Source organism: Zonotrichia leucophrys, chromosome 5, assembly GCF_028769735.1.
Source record: "Zonotrichia leucophrys gambelii isolate GWCS_2022_RI chromosome 5, RI_Zleu_2.0, whole genome shotgun sequence".
NCBI classification, from domain to species: Eukaryota; Metazoa; Chordata; class Aves; order Passeriformes; family Passerellidae; genus Zonotrichia; species Zonotrichia leucophrys.
In genome coordinates, this window is record NC_088175.1 from 9,398,052 (window position 1) to 9,420,020 (window position 21,969).

Sequence of the window (21,969 nt, forward strand, 5' to 3'; positions counted from 1 at the left end):
TGCAGCATGGTTAAACTTTAATTATATTTGGCTCCCTCAAAACAGATGCTCCCAGACAGATTTCTGTTTCACCCACTAATGACTGTCATACACAATCATGTCACTGATTTCAGAGGGCTGCAGGGTTTGCACGCTTGCAGGCAAAACCAACAAGACACAGCCAAAGAATATTCACAAAATCCAACACCCTGCTTCAACCAACAGGGATATTCAGCCACTGCAACAGAGGGAAGAGAACCAGACTGTGCTGTGCTTTTTCAGGAAGGGGAACAATTGTCAGACTGCTGGTGTCTGTCACAACCTCTGCCTGCAGGAGCAGTGCCCTCCTGACTGTGCTTGGGAGGCAGCAGTGTGCTGCTCCTGCTCACCCTCCGGTCTGGGCTCCTGCATCATCACTCACTGCTGAAAGGATAACACAGGAGTGAGATGAAAAGACAAACACAGCTAGGCAGGGGGGCAGAAGGAAGAGCAGCATCACAAATATGTGCAGGGGAAGGCAAGCTGTTAGGACATCATATATGCATCGGGTATTTCCCATTGTCCCAGAGCAAACCCCTCCCAAGAAATCTGTTTTTCTGATTACTTCAGATATGACCCCCATAAGATTTAGAATGGGTCTTGGTCAACTTCAGCTTTCTGTTTAAAGATCTACAAAGAATGTGATGGGAAAGGGAAGCACTCATTCCCAGTCTGAGGGTGTCTCTCACGCTTGGGTCTTACCAGCTTGGATGAGAACTCCTTAAAGTGGAGTTTGAGTGTGGAGCCTGAGTCTGGTGCTCTGCAGCACTGCTGTCATGAAGCTCATTTCATTAATTTTTATTAAAGTCAGCTTGTTTTTCTTGCAGCTTAAATAGAGAAGTAATAGGAAACAGAAACAAACACTTCTGTCCCACTCCTTTGGTTCTGGGGGTGGACAGAGCCCTGGTGTGACTACACACCAATTCCTACATTAGGGACACATTAGGGACACATTAGGGACACCACTGAGTTTAAACATGTTCTTCAAATACCAGGTAGAGATCAGATCCCACCTGTGTATCCCAGCTCTGCCCACAGCAGCACTTTTTCCCCACAAGGCACTAAATTACTCCAGCACTGAGGTAACAAAACCAGTGCCACCACCTCCAAGGTGAAAGCAGAGCCTGGATTTTGCAGAAGAGTAAGATTCCACCTCTCACCTTCCATCATAACCCCCTTCCTTCTGTAATCCTGTAGTGCAAGCACCATCTGTTTCCCCAAAGGGAAGGTGCTTGCTCTTTGAGGAATGTATAAAAACTGAGGATTTAAGAACACCACAAGTACCCCTTGTCCATATAGTTATACTCCCTGTAAATCTCACCAATACCCATCCTTTCTATTTCAAGCTTCTTACAGTTGTACCATAAGAAAAAAAGAAGGAAAATTAACAATTCATCCAATTCTTGATGATCTGATGGAAAAAAAAATAATAAAATTTCTAGAAAGCATTAGAGTGCACAACTCATTACTGAGGAAATATCATTGGGTCACTCTGGCCTTTAGAATAAACCACTACCTTTCAATGGAAAGTATAGTCCAGATTGTGTTGATAAAACCCTTATCTATTACTTGGAACCAAGCCCTGGCTGCCAATTGACTGTGGCCTGTGAAGGCTTATAACAAGATGGGCCCTGAGCCAGAATCTGTTCACATGCAGAGAAACATCAGCAAAAACATCAGCCAGTCAGGATTTGTGTCACAACAAGATCTGTGTTACAAATCTGATTATTTGCACAATGAAGGAGGAAGAAAAAGGAAAAGTGGAACTAATTTTCTTTATGGACTTTAATCTTCTCCTTTTATTCATATTTAAAGTTCCTTCTTGCCTTATCTTGTCTGCTTTGATTGTAAGCTCTTCAGGAGTTTTTGCACATTTTCAGTGTCCACCACAAGATCAGCGAATGAGTTTAAAATATTACTAGGGTTCATCTCACTTCCAATTCCAAAACTGCCTTAATCCTTAATGGACTAGTGATATTCTGATGTTAATTTTTAATCATGCTCATCTACAGCCTGTTTCACTAATCCTAATGAACCAATGGCTTCACAACACTGAACAAAATCCAAATACAGCAAGCTATTCTCCTGCTGGAAGAATACAAGTAAAGCCAAAAGCTGATCTTGAACAACTTTCACCAAGAGAATAAAATACAGGGGCATGCTCATTCTTCTTTTCAGAAAACACAGTGGCTTTGGTCAAAGGCTGCTTGGCATTCTGGGGCTGAAAAGTGCACAGCTGACCCCTGCTGATCTCTTGTTATGACAGCAGAAAAGCAAAAAAATGCAGCATTGGCATCTGCCAACTGTACTTGGGCATCCACAGACAGAACAAGATGAACCAATATGATTTGACAGCCTTAAAATATTTATCTGATCCATATTATTTTCATCTTGGGCCTTCATTTAAACCTGAAATTTAGATGATGACATGTTTCTTTCCTTTGCAGAAATGCAAAGATATTTTACACGTGAAAAGTTTAACATTAGCAGAGTGAATTATAGGGACATTGATGTACTCTGATTTCTCAAAAGGTTACTGTGATCTTTTGTTGATTAAGAGACATGATGTCACTGAGATAAATGCTTCAGTTGCTATTAACAACATCTCCCAGTGACACATCAAACATTTTTACACAAAGTGCTGGATAACATAAGGAAAGGTTACTTTTCATGTCAAAGAACAAAGTCTGTGACCTTAATGATTTTGCTTTGCATTACAGTAGAAATGTAAATGCTTGGTTTAAGCAATACTGATGCATTATTCTTCACAGTTCAGAAATCAAGCATTAAAAGACACATGTAAGAAAGCTTTTTCCAGGTGATAGCCTTTGCATCTGCTGGCCATCTTGTTCTTTCAAGTGAAAAAGATATGAAGGAAAAGAAGCTACCAGGAAGACTAAATCTATTTTTAATAAAAAATGAACTGCTGTTTTCTATCATGATTTCAGATGATTATATCATGGCACAAAGTGATGAATGGTAGATTCATGATGAATCTGCCTCATTTTCCCATAAAGATACTCAAAGTGAAAAGAAATTGTTCTAAATCAGACAACTACTAACTGGACCCAAACCACTTCAAGCCTATCTGACATAAAACACAGAGGTGGTGACTTCAGTTCAAGGTGACAGCTCCCTCTTCCTAGACATCCTCATCCATACCTCCCACACAAGCTTTTTCTACCCTCTCCAAAATCATGGAGTCAGCATAGAATGAAATACTTGTCTTCAGGGCTCATGCATTTGTTGGAAAGATACAAGACAACCTCATCTTTCACACGGCCTACAAACTCCTACTGGGTAACCTGAACTTGTTGCTCAAAGGATTTGGTTAAAAAGATGGAGTGAGGGGGTGCAGAAAAGGTACAACCAATTATCATTTGATCATGGAAGGCCTGGAAAGAAGAAAATACATATTTAGTCCACCTTGCTTTTAAAGACATCATTTCAGTGACAGGGTGAAAATCTAATCAGATTAACCTGAAATGGACTATGCAAATGGAGTCCTTGTAACGCAGTGATGCTGAAAACCGGATCTGAACGCGTGCTTTGGAATCCAGATCTGAGAGCAGATGCATGTGTGATGGCACAAGAATGTTTTTATCTCAATTACTAAAAATGCTGCACTGAGGGAAGAGGAGGGGCATGCTGGCAGGCAGCTGCAAACAGCTGTGAACAAGCTGCCCTTCCCCACTCACAGGGTGCTCAGCAGGACTGCCCAACCAGCAAACGAAGAAGCAGGGGAACTCAGACTGCTTCAGTGAAAGGAAATTTGCACGAATAAGGATATCCACAAAGCAATGATTCCTTTCTGTCAGCTTCACTGCATTGCTGCTGAGGTGAGAGCATTAAAACTGAAGGGCTAACAGGATTTATCAGCACTGTAAGCAGCTTTCGGAATTGCTCTCTAGTTATCTCTGTTACTTAAACTAATTAATAAACTAATGACAGTCTCTTTATTGATTGTCATTTTAATTGGTTGTTCTTTTATTTGTTTCAGGCTAAACCCCTGATATGAAGTCACTGAAAAGGCTGCCCAAAATGAGATATACACAGGCTGCTGTTAGGCTCCTCTGTAACCCAGTTCATTGCTTGGAAGAAAAGGGCACTGCTATCTGGAATACAGCAGCTGGGTGATAAACAGCCAGTGACTATGGAGCATTTTTGGGAGAATCACTGTCAGACTGACAGCTTCAGACATATATGGCTTTATGTATGGGAATAAAATTATGCTTAAAAAATCCTTCAAAATGGTGTCAGTGGGCTGAATATTCAAATATCTGTGATTTGAAATGTCTTAATTTTTTTACTCTATCTAGGTAGTAACAATTCTAGTTAAATATAAGGATCTCATAGAACCTGTGAAAATAGAGAAAAAGGTCTTGATAAAAACCCAAGAATAAAGGAATGGGAACAGGACAAAGATGGAAATGAAACAGAAGTCCAGCTGTTGTGACTGTTACACACATCAGCAGTCCAGCCATGGCCCAGTATTTTACCAACTTTAAAAAAGGACAGTTTTCAGCAGGTATTGTGGAAAAGACCCCATAAAGCAGCTTTGCTGTTTGTGTGAAACTAAATACAAGGCTGAGGACATATTTGGGAAAAGGCAGCTCTGAAATATAAAAAGTGATTAATGGATGAGACTATGGCAGCTGGAATTAGATGAGATTTGGAAGGGAAATACAGAAGAATGGATGAGATGATTGATACAAATGTTCATTTATTATATAAATAGTCCTCATTTGAGACAGATGAAGAAAATGCCAAACATGACCTAACAAAACAATTGTTTGTTTTTTTGGTTAATATTTTCAAGTTTCCAAATCTTCACAGCACTTCCAGTTTGCTCTGCATTCAGTGAAGCGCAGAGTACGCATCACTCGCTTGTTATTTCCTCAGCTTATATTTTTCTCTCCACAGGTCTGTGCAAAGCTAATTTGCCTTTTACTTATGGATTCTGAGCAGTTTGTGGGCACTGCACTCAGGCTGCCTGCTCTGCTGCAGAAGCAGCTATCACCAAAACACCCCTGACACTGCCTGCAAGACATATTAGTGAGCGGATTTACATCTGCTTGTGACTCCTGTGTGGCTTTTTTCAGTTCTGCTGTATGTGTCCCACATGTGACAGCTGTAACACAATGTTTTCAGCATTGTTTCCTCTGGATCATGCCTATATCATGCAGGCAAAGCCTGTGTTTGTTCCCACCGATGATTCACAGCTGCTCTGAGCATTGAGCATTCAGTGCACAGAGTCACAGACCTGGCAGCAAATGTGTCACAAACACCCCTCTCCTGGATTGCCCTTTTGCTCTTCAGTGAAAGGCACTTCTGCTCTGGCAGACAGGGGCATTCATGCTGGTGGGCAGTGGCAGATGGGCAGCAGAAGAGCAGTGCCAGCCCCCAGTGCTGCTTGCCCACGTGCCCCTCAGGATGCAGGGACCCTGCTCTGCCCAAGGCTCACAAACAGGGGCCACCCACTCCTGCACGCTGGCACCATGGCCAGGGCTCACCCTGTCCTTGTGTGGCAACAGGGTAAGGTGGCATCCTGTCGCTGGGAGGCTTTCCTGGGCAGGGAGGAAGGTGAGGGCTGGCTCCCTCTGGTCAGCATCGGGTTTATATGACGTGAATGCACATATGCCCCCACTGCTGCTTTGCTTCCTGCTTTTTAACCACAATTGTTCCCATCAACCTGTCTCCTTGAGAATGTATCAGGTTTTTCAAAAAATACATGTGGATGCTACCTAGTGGCTTCTGTAAAATAGATTAAAAAGGAAAAAAAAATCCAGTACTGGAGGATTCAGGTTTTTGCTGATGGCTCCCACAACATAAATCCAGTGCATGGTTTGGGCAGTATAGGCCACAGTTAAATTTGACCTACAAAAATAAATGTAGCTCAGACTGTATATGAAATAAATAGTCCAAAACCAGTTCACATCACATTTGAAAGATGACTTGGAATTGTGCTGCTTGAAGCACTGGTTCCAGTAATTCCAGGCATCACAAAAGCCTACTTTCTGATTAATTAGAAAAAAATTAAGTGGGAGGAGAAAAAAAGGAAGACCAAATATGCTGACTGCTGACTTTTATGCTTTGGAAGTTACAACCCGGTGTCTCCAGGGAAAGGCAGAGCTCTCCTAATGCTGAACTAGTGAGACTGACATCACTGACATACACATCCAGGTATGAGACCCTACAGAGAATATAAGTTACTGAATAAATACATCCTTAGTGGTTCTCAGAAATCAGCACTCACATTATTTGATACTAGGCAAAAAAGGAACAGTACCATCACACAGAACCATGGCAAAGGAGGGTCAGGTGGCAGCAGAGATACTCAAACTCTGCCACATGTTGCTGTGACTCAGGTGCAAGGCTGCAGCAGCCTGTTAAAGCAGGGTGGCAGTGAGAGAGATGAACAAAGAACAAAGGGTAAAATATTTCATCACAGCCCTGAAGTCAGGCCCCTGAAAGCACCATCCATGTTGAGCTTTTAAGCACACACAGCCACACTGTTTCCCACACACTTCAAAGACAGAGGGCTAGGTAAGTCCCACTTAGGAACACTGACAGCAGGCCTGATTACAAAGGCCCTCTGTAGCTGCCCCTGTGCTGACGTGTCTCTCCAAGAGAGCTGCTAAGGGGCAATTAGCACTGATCAGACCATGTAACCAATCTGGTACACTCAAGGGATGATGGCACTCAACTCCAAGCCAAACATACAGATCCTGACATGAGATGCTTTTTCTGTGTGGTCCCCTCCACAGCTTTGAGGAGGAGGAAAGCAGTGACAACAGGAAAACCAGAGCACAACATCCATGTCCCTGTGTCTTCATGGGATATTATGGACTCGCCCTCCTTCTGTTTATCTGGGATTGCTCCACTTCAACCCCCAAAACAGATCACAGATTTTAATCCTATAAACTCTCTTGACTTACTGTTTTTTTTATATATCTATTGTCAGCCACTGTTTGACTTCAATAAAGATTTACTGACTAAATACAACAAGTTTCATGCCCACATTTCTGGGGATGCAATGATGGAAAATATGAACTTCTCCATTTGTTTCTTGGATATCCAAGACAAAGTGTTTATATTTTCAATTTCTTTCCTCCTCCACATTTTCAAATGAAATAGGAAAGCAATCTCTAATTGTTATTTCTTTAAATGTTTGCTCAACTATGAATTTACTTGGCCTTTCTTACAGTAAATATCACTTGCTTACATGTGAGAATTACTCATCACTACTAAGCAGGTAATAAAATCAGTGAATACAATGGCAACAGCAGACAGGAATCAGCATGTTCCTGCATTTGATGAGCCACTGCTCTTCTTGATACCACTTCACTCAGAAGAGAAATGTGTGCTTTCACCAGGTAAGTATGTGGCCTTGACCTTAGCTCTTCTATTAAGTTAACAGAGTGAGATTCTCAGGTCAAGCAGTAGGTTGCAAAACACACAGAAAGTGCTGACAGAGCTATTTTACCTGTGCCTCAATATTTTTCAAGTGACTGATTTTAAAAATAAATTGCTAACAATGCAACTGCAGGAATATCATGTTTGTTTATTCTCACATCAGTGACTGAGAAACTGTAAATAGGTGTGACAGCTGCTGCATCTCCTCTGTTGTCACCACTCTGCTGCTCCTGTGAGGCAGGCAGTGAACAGGATGACTACTAGGACTGACAGGAGCATAGTATGATCCTGAGGCAAAGAGCTGTACATGAGCTCTATTACTCCTAAACTGATGGCAGGGTTTCTGTCAAAATCAGCACGCAGAAAGATGCTGCTTATTTTTGGGGAAGAGCACACTCTGTTCTGCTTGTTGGCCAAACTTTACTGCAATGGTCCAGAGTCTGAAAGTCCCAGTTTTCTAAACTTCTGTGCAATCACCTGCCAGATTCATTTTGAAGGAAATGACACCACAGTTTAAGAAAACCAAACAACAAAACAAAACAACATAAAAATCAGAGCTTGATAGTCATGAGCCCAGTACCAAAAGACAGAGCTACAAGCTTCAAGCATAACTTCATTAACATCTGGAAAAACTCAAGGGATGCTCTGAGCATCCCTGATGGACCACCTGACTGCACATGTGGAGGAAGAAGGATTTGCTGCTTTGCCTCTGCAACCAATGGCCAGTTTGAGGTTCAACACTAAAGAGCACCAAACTGGGAATAAATGCTCACTGAGACCCTTATCTCCTCTGTGGCCTCATGGGACAGTCCAGCCTTTCTCTCTGTATCCTTTAATTTCAGATGAAACTTCACACTTTTCATGAGAAGTTTTGATGTTTATGAGAATGAAAATCACATTAGAGGTTTAACTCTGTAAGCTGTAGGTCACTGCCGGATGCAGCAGGTGGACAACAACCCTAAAATACAGTGAGCAACAGACACAGCTCTATCGTGTGTGTCTGGCTGCCACCCTACTTGTGCTTGCCCATGCTGGCCCAGCCTGTGGTCCCTCACCTCCCTGGCCATGCCACATTCCTATGGGACAGAGCAGAGGCTCCACAGATCATCAGTGTGTTGGGGTGCAATGTCCTTATCATGTCTCACACAAATTTACAGTATATGCCTGATGGCTACTTATATTGTAGTGCCCCTGAGATCTCTAGAGTAAGTATGGAGATGCACACATATCCTAAATGCTACATGTTTCTGCAAAAAAAATATCATGGATGTGGTGGAGTCCAGTTGAATTACCATCATAATCTATGGGCAGTACAAGACATTGATCTTTTTTTAATAATTAAAAAATCTAACACTAAGAAATTATTGAATCTGTTTGCATTAATGAACTTATATCCTTGATTAGGCAAGGCTAGAGTGTAAAACTATGTGATTAGTTTTCTAACAGCAAAGATCAGGCGGCAAAACAAGACCAACTGTCATTACAGAAGAGACTCTCCTATTTATTGTTCTCTAGAACTGAGTTTTGAGATTTTTAGTAACACTTGACTTTGCCATTTCCAAAGCCAAGGGTCACAGAAATAATGAGCTGGCTCCTGGGAGCTGGTCGGCATTCTCTACACCAGTTCAAATTAGACCATGTTGTGTCCTCAAGGAAGACAGCAGTCTGGCCAAACCTACCTTTGCTTCCTCCTCCCATTTCCCTTGACTCATCAGCATGACCCATGGCATATGCTGGCACCTGAAGGCTTTAAGGCACAGCAAGGGATCATTATCATGGCAGCCCAGACTGCAGCTCACATCAGCACATTGTTCTCTGCCTTCTCCATGCCCTCCCTTCTCCAGACATGCACCGTGCAGAGCAGAGGTCAGGAGACAAATGTTTTAGAGGCAGCAATGTTTATTTAGTCATCCAAACACCAATCTTTAAAGTGTGTTAAGGGTATTATGTACACTAAAGTGATAAGCAAGATGTGCACCATGAAAACCACCCATGCTGAAAACTGCAGCTGGCTGGGTAAAGAAGGTTACCTGTGAAAGTGTTAAGGACAGTTGTAAGAGAAGTCAGGAGGTTCATGTCTCTTCTCTCACTTGATAAGATTACAGGAGAAATGAGTTGCAAAACTACCTTGGAGAACAAGGGAGAGAGCAAGCACAGCAATTCAATTTCTTCTGCTTCTGTTTCATGTCCTTGAGAAATGCCAGAGAACACACCAGGAGAATAAAACATCTGCCACCCTGACAACAAATTTCACTGCCTTGCTCATCTGCACGGTTTCACCGCATGCTCAGTCAGACTGCTCAGAGACCAACACAGAATGAACCATTTCACAGCCTGGATCCTATCACAGAATAACCATTTGGCATGTCTTTATGTTAATAACCACATATTTAATGAAGGTGACCCTTAGGTCTGTAGGGGAAGGGTATCATAGCACAGGCAAAGAGAGAAGAGTGTTTGTGAATGAATTTTCAGCATCTTCTGCACAAGTGACTGCTGGGCTCAGCATCTAGAGGAGAATTCAGAACTCTTCAGATTGAGATCTAAGCTACTCTGCTCTAGCTGAAGAACAACCAAAATACAGAACAGAGCAAATGAGGTGACATTTCCATTCCTGATATTTAGATTCTATGTCAAGTACCACCAATTTTTTACTAACCTGCAGCCCAATAAAGACATACTAACAGGCTTCTGTCTTTAGTAAGGCAACTGGAAAGTTTCTGCCCTGTTGCTTACAGTTTCAGTGATTACAGCATTTTAGTTGCTCCTCTGATGCATTTGGATCTCTTGTCCCTCAGCAGGAGAATTTTTACACTTTCATCCCCATCTTCCAGAACTAAAAGATTTCTGTAGGACTTGGACTGGACCTAGTGCAACTATAGCATCTGAAATAATTTTCAGAAGGTAAGGATGGAGGATATGAGAGACAAAGGAAGAAGGTACCCAAAGAGGAGAGTATACCTGAGTTGGAAGGAAAAATTCTACACAGACAAACAAGAGAAAAGTTGTGAGGAAGCCCCTGAGAAAGATCCATAAAAAACTTATGTGGTGCATCAAGGAGGGTAAGTTAGAAAGCCAAAAGGAGAAACCCAACATATTTCAAGTGGAGCTCACTTTTAAAGAAGATCCATTATAACACCTCAAAATGCTTTGGCACTTATAGCAGATTACCAAGACATTTAATTATACACTTCATTTAAGCAGAAGGGGAGTTCAGAGAATTACACATTTCAGGCATACACTTAATTAGGGTCCAGATATTTAAAGGAGATCAGTTGCTCCATGTCCTTGGGTTCAGCTGACATCTTAGAAATCCTTTAAAACTTTTAATTTTAATATTTTTGTTTCTGCATTAGTCCTATTGTTACTTTTTCTCTCTGAAAAAAACCCTCTACACATCAGTCAAAGAGACACAGGTGTCTTTTTTCCTTCCATGCAGCAACTCTGGTATTGGTCTCTTTTACCAGTCACAGAACCCAGCACACCATCCCACATTTTGCAAATGCTCTTCCAGCTGTTTTGGCAGGAAAAAAAAAGCCACAGTGGAAGTTTGTTTTGTTTTAGTTACGCAGGCTCATTTCTAGGGTGTTCCACCTTTTGTAATATTAGAAAAGCTTACAAACAAAATTACAACAAACAGAACCAGCTGAGGTTAACAGCTTTTAATATTATTATTTTTTAAGACATTTCCACACGAGAGACAATCACTTTGTAAAACAAAAGGAAATGGCCCTGCATCCAGCAGCTTGCTTCATAGAGGGGCTGAGCTTTTCTGAAGTGACCATAATAGTAATGATTTCTAATTAGCTGCTGCTTGGCAGGTTTGGGCTCTGGCAGCTACCAGGAGAGTGGAATTCAGCTAAGACCAAAGATTCAGTGTCAGAGTAGATGTCATTTCAAAAGGCTGGTGCTGTGAGACAGACTGAGAGCACCGTGTGGGTGTGTGAGCCAGCGGGGAACGGGCGGGCAGCGAGCACCGATCACAGCTCCAGTTCTGGCTGCTGTGTGCTCGTGGTTGTACTCACAGGGAGAGATTGTCACCCTGCTGCTCCCTGTAGTCCTGCCAGCATGGAATGAACACAGTCAGTAAGTGCTCAGCTCCTGGTCTTTGTGTCACAGCTGGCCATGTCTTCTGTGCCTAATCAGTGCCCAGGCCTTCCTCACTGCAGCACCAGAGGCGACAGGACTGCACACCCTGACCACACAGCACCTTCAAAAAAGATGTCAAGCAGTTCACACTTCATTCTGCCCCTTTTTTGCTCCAAAGTGCTCATAACTTGCATATGAAATGTCAGGATCCTGTTTGCCAAAGGCTTCCATTCCACGGAAATGGAACAATCCCAACATGTTAACCAGCACATGAAGTAAATCAAGCCACTGATCAAGCCACACAACTATCATCAGTTTATAACCAATTTTCAAGGATCTTCCTTTCATACTTCAGCATGTATCTGCTGGAAAAAAAAATGTTTATACCAATCACAGAGAGCCATCAGATTTTCAAAAGATACCTTTAAAACTCATCACTCCTGTGAGAAGAGGATGGGTAATAGCAATTCTGTGTAGGATACTATACTCATCAAACCAAGATGTCTGCTGAAACAACAGACAGAGGACTACAACAGACCTCACTAGCTCAGGCAGAAAATGCAAGTCATGACCAAAAACACTTCCAAAGAAACTAAAGTCCAGCAGATTGGATTGCTGCTGTAATTTTCTGCTTTCCACATCACTGCATTCCATTGAAATGATCTAATCTTTTATCAATGATTTAATTTGATGGTGTATGGTCACCAAAGGATCACACTGCTTTTCTTAATCCTATATAACCCTTTGAATAATTTGGATATTTTTGCTTTTGTCTGTTATGAGAATGAGGTTAGGAAGATGGTGAAACTAGCTTCCTAATGGCCAGCATCCATTCAATTTTCAACAAAACTTAAATCAGAATTTTCACCCTCATGTTTGTAGCTCATCAATGAATTGAGAAATTCATCTGAAATTAGCCAAAACCAAGATTACACCACCACCTCCATCCAATCTATAACCAGTTAAGATTTTCCAGCCTATGGATTCTGAGGACTCAACTGGGCTATTCAGCTGCTGCCCAGAAACTCCATTCTCATCATGTCTCCCAAGAGAATCATTGCTCAATGTAGGACAGGGTTGGGTTCTTACTGTTCCAGAAAAAACAGGCACCTCACCAAGCAATTGGCATGAATGTAGTGCTGCTTCAGTCTTCATTCCTCTTACCTGCCGTCTCTAGCTATTCTTTGTGTACAACAGGACCACAGCTACTGCTGCAATAAAGAGTTGTGAAATGCTTTATGTCTGTAAAACATGTAAATGTCTTTGCTATTATATTACAACCCTCCTTTCCACATTCAACAAAGATGGAAATATGTGACGTCTGCTCTGTGGAGTTTTTAGCATATAACTGCTGAAAACCATGTAAATTTTTTCAAAAAATATTAAGTGTCACAGAATTACTCTCACAGTTAATGGGCACATGAAACACAAATTATTTCCAGTTTCTTCTAATCCTTGTTAGGTGCACAAATACGTGTGCCACATCCTCCTTTCCCTTTCCCATCACCCACCTCCTACCACATCCTCCTCTTCCAACATGTAAGAGCTCCTATGAGAAATTAATCATGCTATTAATTGAGGAAAGCACAGTCACTCCCAAAACACTTAGTCTCAGGCTTCCCTGAATTAATAACATGACCAACAGTAGGTTTTCTCTTGCTCTCCTAGGATATTTTTCTATGAATTGCAAAGCATTCTCTCTCCATCAGTGCCAGGCTCTAAGATGCCTCATTTTCAGCAAGTGGACAGTCCTGCTGATGTTACTGGAACAATATACACGTGTTCCAAGTGCAGTAAATGTTTAAGTGTTTTGCTGGATTGGAATCACTGCTTTTAACATCTTTTGACAGCAATTACAAGCAGAATCCTGGAACAACAGCCTCCTCCAAAGTGCAGTATCAACACTTTATAAAAACAGTACGCCCAAATCTCCAATGAATTTTCAAAAGCTTTGCTGGAACAGAAATTTCTACTATACAAGACTTGGAAATGTAGTCTGCAGTGTTACTGCAGTGATAAGAAAAGTGAAGGGATTCCTCTTGTTCCCCACACTAATAAAAATCTAATGCAATTGTGCCAAGCAGCCAGCAGAAAGAAAATGATTCTCACCTCAACTGTTGGCAACATCCTGGATGAGGGCACTGATTTCTGCACACAAACCAGGATTTGGGCAACATCTGGATTATACAGCTGGACCCTTTGGCTGTGCTGTACCACAGCAAGACATCAGGACTTAAGATTGAACCAAAGCATCCGGGAACTCCTTAGTTAAATTCACATCTGCTGGTTTGATTCTATTTATTATAAGTCAGGACATTCTGGAAGAATCAAAGAATGCCAGAGAAAATGACTTTAACCTTTGGAAGAAAGTGGAGCTGGTAGAGCAATGGCCAGTGCCCTATTATGCAGATAAGTGAGCACTGAACTGGTTATATAAAAGAATGACTACAAGCTCCTAGCTAATATTATTAATGTTTAATGATACAGATCAAAGAGGTTTTGTCTTAGACTATAATCAAGGCAGTTTTTGACAAGGAGTTGTTCATGCATCTTTTAATCCCAACTCTCCATTATTTTGGCAAAGAGATTGCTTTTTGGTGATACCACTTTTTACAGAAAAAAAACAGTCCTAAGCAAATGTCCCAAACCAGTAATGTGAAAGCTTCCAAATGGCCACCATTCAGCACTGTCAAAAACAGACTCCCCAAGTGCAAGCATGGCTGAAAGGTCTGTCTGTCTTTCTCTGGAGCTTTCTTGGCAGCAGAGAATGGACACACAGACACCTGCAGCTCATGTTGAGCAAGCAGCCTGGATTCTGTTTTGAGCTGGTGGGAATAACCTACCCAAACCACAAATCTAAACTCTCTTTTTTAATACCTTCAGATTACCTTGCTGTAAGAAAGAGTACAAGCTAATAAAGGCTCTCAACCCCTCAGAGGGAGAATAGATAAAGAAACAGCGGGAAAACAAATGCAGTTATTATCCTGCACTCTGGTTCCTCTGTGCTGATGCAGCAGAGTACAGCAGATCCTAATTGTGTATCCTCTAACATCCAGAAATCTCATTAGAAAGGAATTAAGGGATACTGGACCTATGTCTGGGATTTCTGGAAATGCAGCAGCTCTGTTCAGGTGGCTGGGTGTCCAAGAATGCCAAGCACACCCTCTGTGCACACACTGGCCTTGCAGCACACACATGGGCTGTCCTTGTCAGCTGGAAAATGTGAGTATAAAGCTAGTGAAGGGTCTGAAGCACAAGTCTGATAAGGACTGGCTGAGGGAGCTGGGAATGTTGGCCCTGAAGAAAAAGGAGGCTTGGGGGAACCTCACTGCTCTCTACATCCACCTGGAAGAAGATAATAGCCAGGTGGAGGTTGGCCTCTTCCTCCAAGCAACAAGTGACATGGCAAATTTGAAACAGCCTCAGGCTGGGCCAGGGGAGGTTTAGATTGGATATTAGGAAACATTTCTTCATGCACAGTGTTGCTACATGTTGGAACAGGCTACCCAGGGAAGTGGTTGAGTCACCACCCCTGGAGGTAGCTAATAAATGTGTAGATGTGGCAGTTAAGGACATGGTGTAGAGGTGGACTTGGCAGTGCTATGTTAGTGGCTGAAACAGATTTTAAAAGTGTTTTCCAATCTTTAAGTGATATAATGACAATGACGTTATGATTCCATAAGTCAAAATGAAAGGATATTTTAAATCAAAGCTTGCAGAATCTGCTATTATAGTATTTTCTCAATAAATAACTTGCATGATATTATTGACCCTACAGGAACTGAGTTCATCCTGTGTATTCCAGGGCTTTTCAGAAGCTATATAGCTTTTAATAATGTATGTTTCATGTGGAACCAGGGATTGTTATTCTCCCAATATGGTTTCTTCAAGATGCAGCAATGACCACCTCCCTGTTGTGGGGAAGGTGATCTGGATTACTGTCAATGCAATGAAAGGCTTCAAGTGACTCAAATGATCACTGACTGGACGTGAAATCCTAGAAGAGTAATAGAGAACACAAAAGCAATGACATTATCTTTATTTTATAATGGTTTTGCTTTCTGTACCCAACTTGCTCATTTGTTTCTCTAGCTCTTGAAGCATGGTATCACTTTTCATGTTTAAAACAAACCCCTATTATTCCAATTGAAATGAAAGATTATTAAAATACAACTTTTAATTATTAAACTATACACAAACAATTCAACTTCTTGCACTTCAGATCCTCAGAACCTGTTAACAAAGAGGTTTTGAACATGGAGAATCATCAACTATGTGTTATTTACTCAAAAAAAATCCACAGAAATACCCATACTCCCAAGACTCTTGCTACCTTTTCCCTGTTCTAAACATAAAAGAAGAAAAGACCATTTATCTGACAATTAAAATTATATTTTTACTGTAGGGAGACATACCCGACCATAAAAACACTGCAAATTAAGGAAATTAAGACTTCATTTTCAATATGAAACAGAAAACACAGGAAACGGTTCAGGAAAATTAAATTGCAAACATAAATCTTAAAAACGTATCAGTAACATTATGGCTGCAGGTGCTGCCCAGCTTATATCAATTTGGACCATACTAAAGACCATGACATCATTTTTTATTTCTCTGTCTTCCTTCCCATTTTTTTCCCACTAAAAGCTTCTATTTTTTTTCAGGTTGAAGACATTTCAACCCTGCTCCCATTAACATTTTTTCCTCAGCTGGCTGTTAAATCAATATTAATTGTAGCCTGTCAGAAGCAGGGAGGGGGCAGCTCATCCCTGGGCATCTGGCAGCAACCCCCTAACCCCTGATACAAGCAGGGAGTGCTCTTAGCCTGGATGCAGCACTCAGCACCTCCCAAAACCAGGCTTTTGTGCTGCAAGCAAAAGTCTCTACCTATGAGAAGTGGCTATTTCTGAGGTTACCTAGACTACAAGAGCGCTCTCAAATCACTGAACAACACAGAAATGAGGCTGTCACACAGCTCAGCAGTGGCTGAACATCTCTGGCACAGCATCCTGAGATGTACAGCACTACTTTAACTAAAATAGGGATTTAAAATGGAAACCCAGTGCTAACAAGCTTTGACTAGGTGTGATCCTGCTCATTAGCACAAGGGACCTTAAACCAAAGCCAATTAGAGCACCAGCAGAACAGAGGACACCCAAGCCTGCTCAATCAGCTACTGACTGGAGATGAACACACTGATGCAAAAGGGCTCATTTAACAACAGATTTAATAGTTACAGTCAAAAGCTGTTCTTCATGGCACAGCTAATAAATACAATATAGCTGAGGTGCTCAGCTGGTTGCTCAAGCTGCACTTAGGAGGAGGTCAGATTTTAACTGTTCATAACACACTGAGGCTGCCAGTGGTGACCAAACTTACACTCTGCTCCTGTGTTTACATCAGAGGGGCTCTGACATACAGGTCATTTATGCTGTCTCACAAGACATCCAGCAAAGCCAACTTGGGTCCACAATGAGCAGTGCAAAGGTGTGAAAACACACAAAAGCAATTTATAGGAACACAAATACTCTTCAGTATCCTGTAAAAAGAAACTAACTTGAGAGGTAACCACTGCTTGTACGCCTTTAAGCATCTCAGTTTAGGTATTACCTACTTTTCTACAAAATATGAATGTGTGTGGTATTCATCAGGTAAAATGTGATACCTGCTGCAGGTGGATGATAATGAGAGTGATAGCAGAGTATCTTTAAAAGTGATTATGAGCAGGAAGCACAAGCCAATAATTCTCTTGTATTCTCACTCATTTGTTATTGAAGATATCTCACTGGACCACACCACCAGAGATGCTACAGAAATGATTCAAACAAAAAACCCGAGAAGATATAGCAGCGAAAAGAAAGTTGAAGAAAAGCAGTATCTAAATTAAAGAAGTGTCACACTGGGGTTAAATGCCACTATGGTGACAGGAGTGGAAAGGGCTGACAGTTCAGAAAGGTACAAGAGGCCTGTGATGGGGAGTAACAGGGGTAACTGCAGCCTCTGCTGTACACAGGGACCTAAGAACTGAGATAATTTCCTTCAGTAGAAAAGGAGCCCAGGAAATCCTCTTTTACAGCTCATCAAAGGTTAATAATTACACAAATACCCCCTGGAGGAATCTCCCACATGCCCTGTGCAGACCCCATGAGCTCTATGGCCCTACTGGGAGGGATCTGACAGCCCTGACTGCTTCCCACCATCCTCATCCAAAGGGCTTTGAGGCACACAGCTCCAAGGTATTCCAGCCTTTCTTCCTGAGGTGTACTGCCTTGCCTTCACCTCACACTGAAACAAAAACTATCAATTCACACTTGTGACAAAGGAAAACAACAAATTAACCCAAAGGATCAGGGAGAAAAGCACATTGCATTAATAACCTTAGGAAGTGTAAGACAAATCTGCACTGGGAACTGTTGAGAGAAGCAAAGCAACAGTGCTTTGTGACTCTTGCAACACACAGAATTATCACAGAAGTTATGTAGAATATGGGACAACATGAATAAGGGAGAGTATAAAAAAGAGAATGGGCAGCACTTTGGCACACTCCACTCTGATTATGGGTAAAACCTGCTGCTGTGCTGCACCCCTGCTTCTGTGCTGTGGGGGCATTCCCCTTCAGCTCAGGGCTTAGGGAACAAAAGATGGACACAGGGAGCTCACTGACTGTGCTGGGAAGGACCATAGAAGGAAAATGGTCTGACACCTGCAAAATTTCTTTTGAATACTCCAGTTACCAGGAGGATCTCATATCAATACAAATTATGCTTTCCTCCCCACTGTGGTTTTCCTTAAAAAAATTCTTAGAAATACATCCAAAAGGAAGAGATTGGACAGCCAAGTGCTACCTTCAGAAAGGCAGAGCCTGACACCCCCTCAGAAGTAGACTTTAGGAAGAGAACAAGACAAAACAGCCATTGCATTAAAGAAGCAGAACAACAGCTCTGGGATTAGACTTGATTTCCAGCTGAAGTTAGCACTCAGGCAGCAACAGTGCAGAAAGGCATTCCTGGCCCTACTCCCCCTCTAAATGGTGGGTGATGTTTTTTGGCAAAATCACAAATTATTGGATCCAAATTATTCTTGAAAAAGGCCAGTTACACTTAGGTACCCACATTAATAGAAGAATGTATCCTGGAAAAGGTAATGGATGGTCAGTGAGTGTGGCTTTGTCTCAAGCACAGCACTTTCTGTTAAAAACCCAATTCACCTGGATTCACCATGATGATTTTTGGCTTTGGGTGGCTTATAGCCACTACATACTTCTCTGTATATTAAGCATGAGTACACTGAACACCAACACCCACAATCACGCCTCGAGCTGGAATCAGAACTAAGCTGCAATTTAAAAAATTTGTTCATGCGAACAGAGGAGTATTTCTATACACGCCAAGCTGCATTCTGTATGCGTAGACAACAACTTAAAAAAAAACCCCAAAACCACAGCTGCACATACAGTCGCAGTATGGAATGGGGAAAAAGAACCGAGAAATCACATCTCCGATTTCCATTTACAGGCGGTCTGGGAGGATGGAGAGATGGTTCCCCGCCTCGCCCAGCCCGGAGGCGGGCGGGGAGCGGCAGCCGGGCCGGGCCCGCCGCCGGCCGCTAACAGGTGCTGCGCCCCGAGCTGCGCCGCCAACTTCTCCTCAGCAGCGCCAAGCCGCCTCATTTTCCCCCTTTTTTCCCTCCTCCTCGCCCCTTCCCTAAGATGCGGGGCCACTGAGGTTTACACCCGCGCCACGCAACTTTGGAGCAGAGGGGACCGGAGCTGAAAGCAGAGGAGGGGATGCGCGCCCGCCGCCCCCGCCCGGGCTCCCGTCCCGCCCCGTCCCGTGCCACCGTCGCGCACCACCTGCGCGGCCATGAAGGAGAGGTCCATGGTGCTGCTGCTGGAGCTGCTGGCGGAGCTGGCGGAGGTGCTGAGGCTGCCGCTGCCGCTGCTGCTGCTGCCGGGGGCGGGCGGGGCGCGGGGGCGCGGCGCGGGCACCGCCTCCCCCAGCAGCGGCGGGCGCGGCCGCGGCAGCGGAGCCGACACCGGTACCAGTTCCAGCTCCGGCGGCTCCCGGCACGGCCCGGCCCGGCCCGGCCCGGCGCGGCTGGCGGGCGGCTCGACAGGGGGCGGGGGCGGCGGCGACCCGGCCCCCGCGCTGGGCTGGGCTCGGCCCGCCCCCGCGGCGGGGGGAGGCCGGGGCGGCTCCGCCTGCCCGCCTGCCGGCACCTGTGGGGCGGCCCCGCTCCCCTTCACGGCCGGCGGCGCCTGTGGGGCGGCCCCGCTCCCCCCACGGCCCGGCAGGAGCCCCTGGGCCCCGGGGCTGTTTGCCTACGCGGAGCGGCTCCGCAGCCCGAGCCTGGGTGCGCGGGCACGGCCGCGGGCCCCGGGCTGGCTCCCGCCGCTCGGAGCCGATGGCGGGCCGGTGCTGGGGAGCGAAGCGAGGGGCGAGTAAAGCAGCGAGGGCAGATGCGGCTCGGGCGGCTTGTGCCGCTCCTCTGCATCACTCGCGCCTCTGGGGATGCACACCTGGCGGCCACACTGCCAATCCATCCTGCTAACCCTGCCCAGCTTGCCGATCCATCAGCCTGGTTTTAAAATACTCGGTTTCCCCTCTCACCACGGCTAAAAAGAGCTCCCGACGGCTCAGTGTTACGCCTTTCCATGGCTAAGCTGTTGGAACTTTATTTTCAGCTTCTCTCCTCCTTGTTCCCAGAACTTACTGTTCATCAATACACAACAAACACATTTTGTCCCTTTTCTTATGCTTTTCTCTATTCCTCACAGACACTGTTATCACTTTTAACATGAAAAATTCAGTGTATTCCTTCACAGGTTGCTTCTGAAAAACCTTTGACCCCAACACAAAAAATTAGGATAATAAAAAAGTGCATCTTAATGCATTAAAAGCATTTTTGTGTGTGTGGTTTTTTGTTTGTTTTTTAACCTTTTGACATGTCCATGTTAGTTTCATCTGCTAGGTTGAAATCTTTGACCATGTTTTTACTACTTCAGCCTGTTGCAAGGGTCTGAACCAGGGCTGATGAGAATACAAGTGTATGCCACCATCAGAAGTACATGGAAAGTCAGCTTTGCAGTGGGATTTTAAAGTCTGGAGGAAAAAATAGACCCTGCTTCACCATGTGTGCTGTGAGCTCCATGCTATTTTGCCTGCTGTTGCACTGCTGCAGCAGGAGGTGATGGAAAGAAAATAAGTTGTTTTAAATCAGTCCTTTACTTGAGTGACAATTAATGTGTCTGCCAAAAATGCTTTTATGTCAAGAGGCCCATTAAGTAAACAAGTAAAATCCCAAAGAGGCAATGTAATTTTAAGATTTTTTAATTCAGTTGTGTAAATAATGGAATTGTCTCTTTGTAGAGTCTCTCCAAAGTTTTGAAAGGATATTGATGTGTGTGTCAGAAGCCATAAATTAACTTCAAAACAGTGTTAATCTTTCATCATCCAAATAAATTTTAAATGTGCTGGGTAAACATCTCGTCATAGCAAACATGGCCTGGTCAGTCACAGCATCTGCAGCAACAGAGAATAATAAAATAGTTCATGAGAATAAAAACATAGTTGAAGTTTCAAAATCAGTGATTTCTGCACTCATTTAATTCTGAAGAGGATGAGAATTTTAGAACAACAGAGCTGGAAAGAACCTCAGGAAATAATCTAGTCCATGCATCTGCTTAAAATGCAACCAGTGACCCTCCAAACAGGGTGTTTCTCTTTACCCAATCTCTTCTTTAAAGTATCTAAAGAGGAATGTTCTATTCCCTACCAGGCAGTGCACAGATTTATTCCACTGACCATTCTCTAAGGTTGTGTCAAATGGGAACATGAAGAAGAAATTACTTCATTTGGAACAACAACATCTGAGAACTGCTCTTTGTCTTTTTCTTTTACCAGTCATATGGTATTTTGGCCTTTCCATGAAAGTGCTCAAGAAGGACTTCTAATGGTACAAAGATTTGCCAGTCATGTTTCCAAATATTTTACTGTGATGTTCAACAAGTTTAAGAAATTAACACTAATTCATATTTCTTAAGCCTGACAAAGGAAATAAAAAAAAAATCACTGTTCAGTTTTCACTTTTGATTTTCCTCTGGTTTACTGCCATGTTTGTGGAACAGCATGGTTTGTACTGTTTAAGATACAAATAACTTCTGAGGAACACCAAATTATTTGTGTTTGTAGAATCATAAAGGTTCATTAAGGTTCATAAAGGAGCCATTAAGGTTCAAAAGACCTCTAAGATCATCAAGTCCAATTGTTAACCTGACATTGCCCTGTTCACCACTAAATTATGTCCCCAGGTGCCTTGTCCAGATGCTTTTTGAACAATTCCAGGGATGGTAATTTCACTAATTCCCTGGGCAGACTGTTCCATTGCCTGACCACCCTTATAGTGAAAAAAATTTTCCTAATATGCAATCAAAACCTCCTGTATTGC

General features: G+C 43.1%; 1 protein-coding gene across 4 annotated transcripts in view; it reads right to left on the minus strand.

Annotated features, from left to right (window-relative positions):
- C5H14orf132 (chromosome 5 C14orf132 homolog) overlaps positions 1-19,618 on the minus strand; it is a 40,855-nt gene extending 21,237 nt beyond the window's left edge. For 2 of the 4 annotated variants that reach the window (XR_010440637.1, XM_064715574.1), the window contains exon 1: positions 19,376-19,618. Coding sequence is in view for 2 of the 4 variants with exons in the window: in XM_064715574.1 (XP_064571644.1) it covers positions 19,376-19,402 (27 nt within the window). In the remaining 2 variants the exon portion in view is untranslated. Of the gene's footprint in view, positions 1-19,372 lie in introns of all 4 variants that reach the window. The other 2 variants (XR_010440636.1, XM_064715573.1) reach the window with 1 other exon arrangement.
- Positions 19,619-21,969: the final 2,351 nt, after the last annotated feature.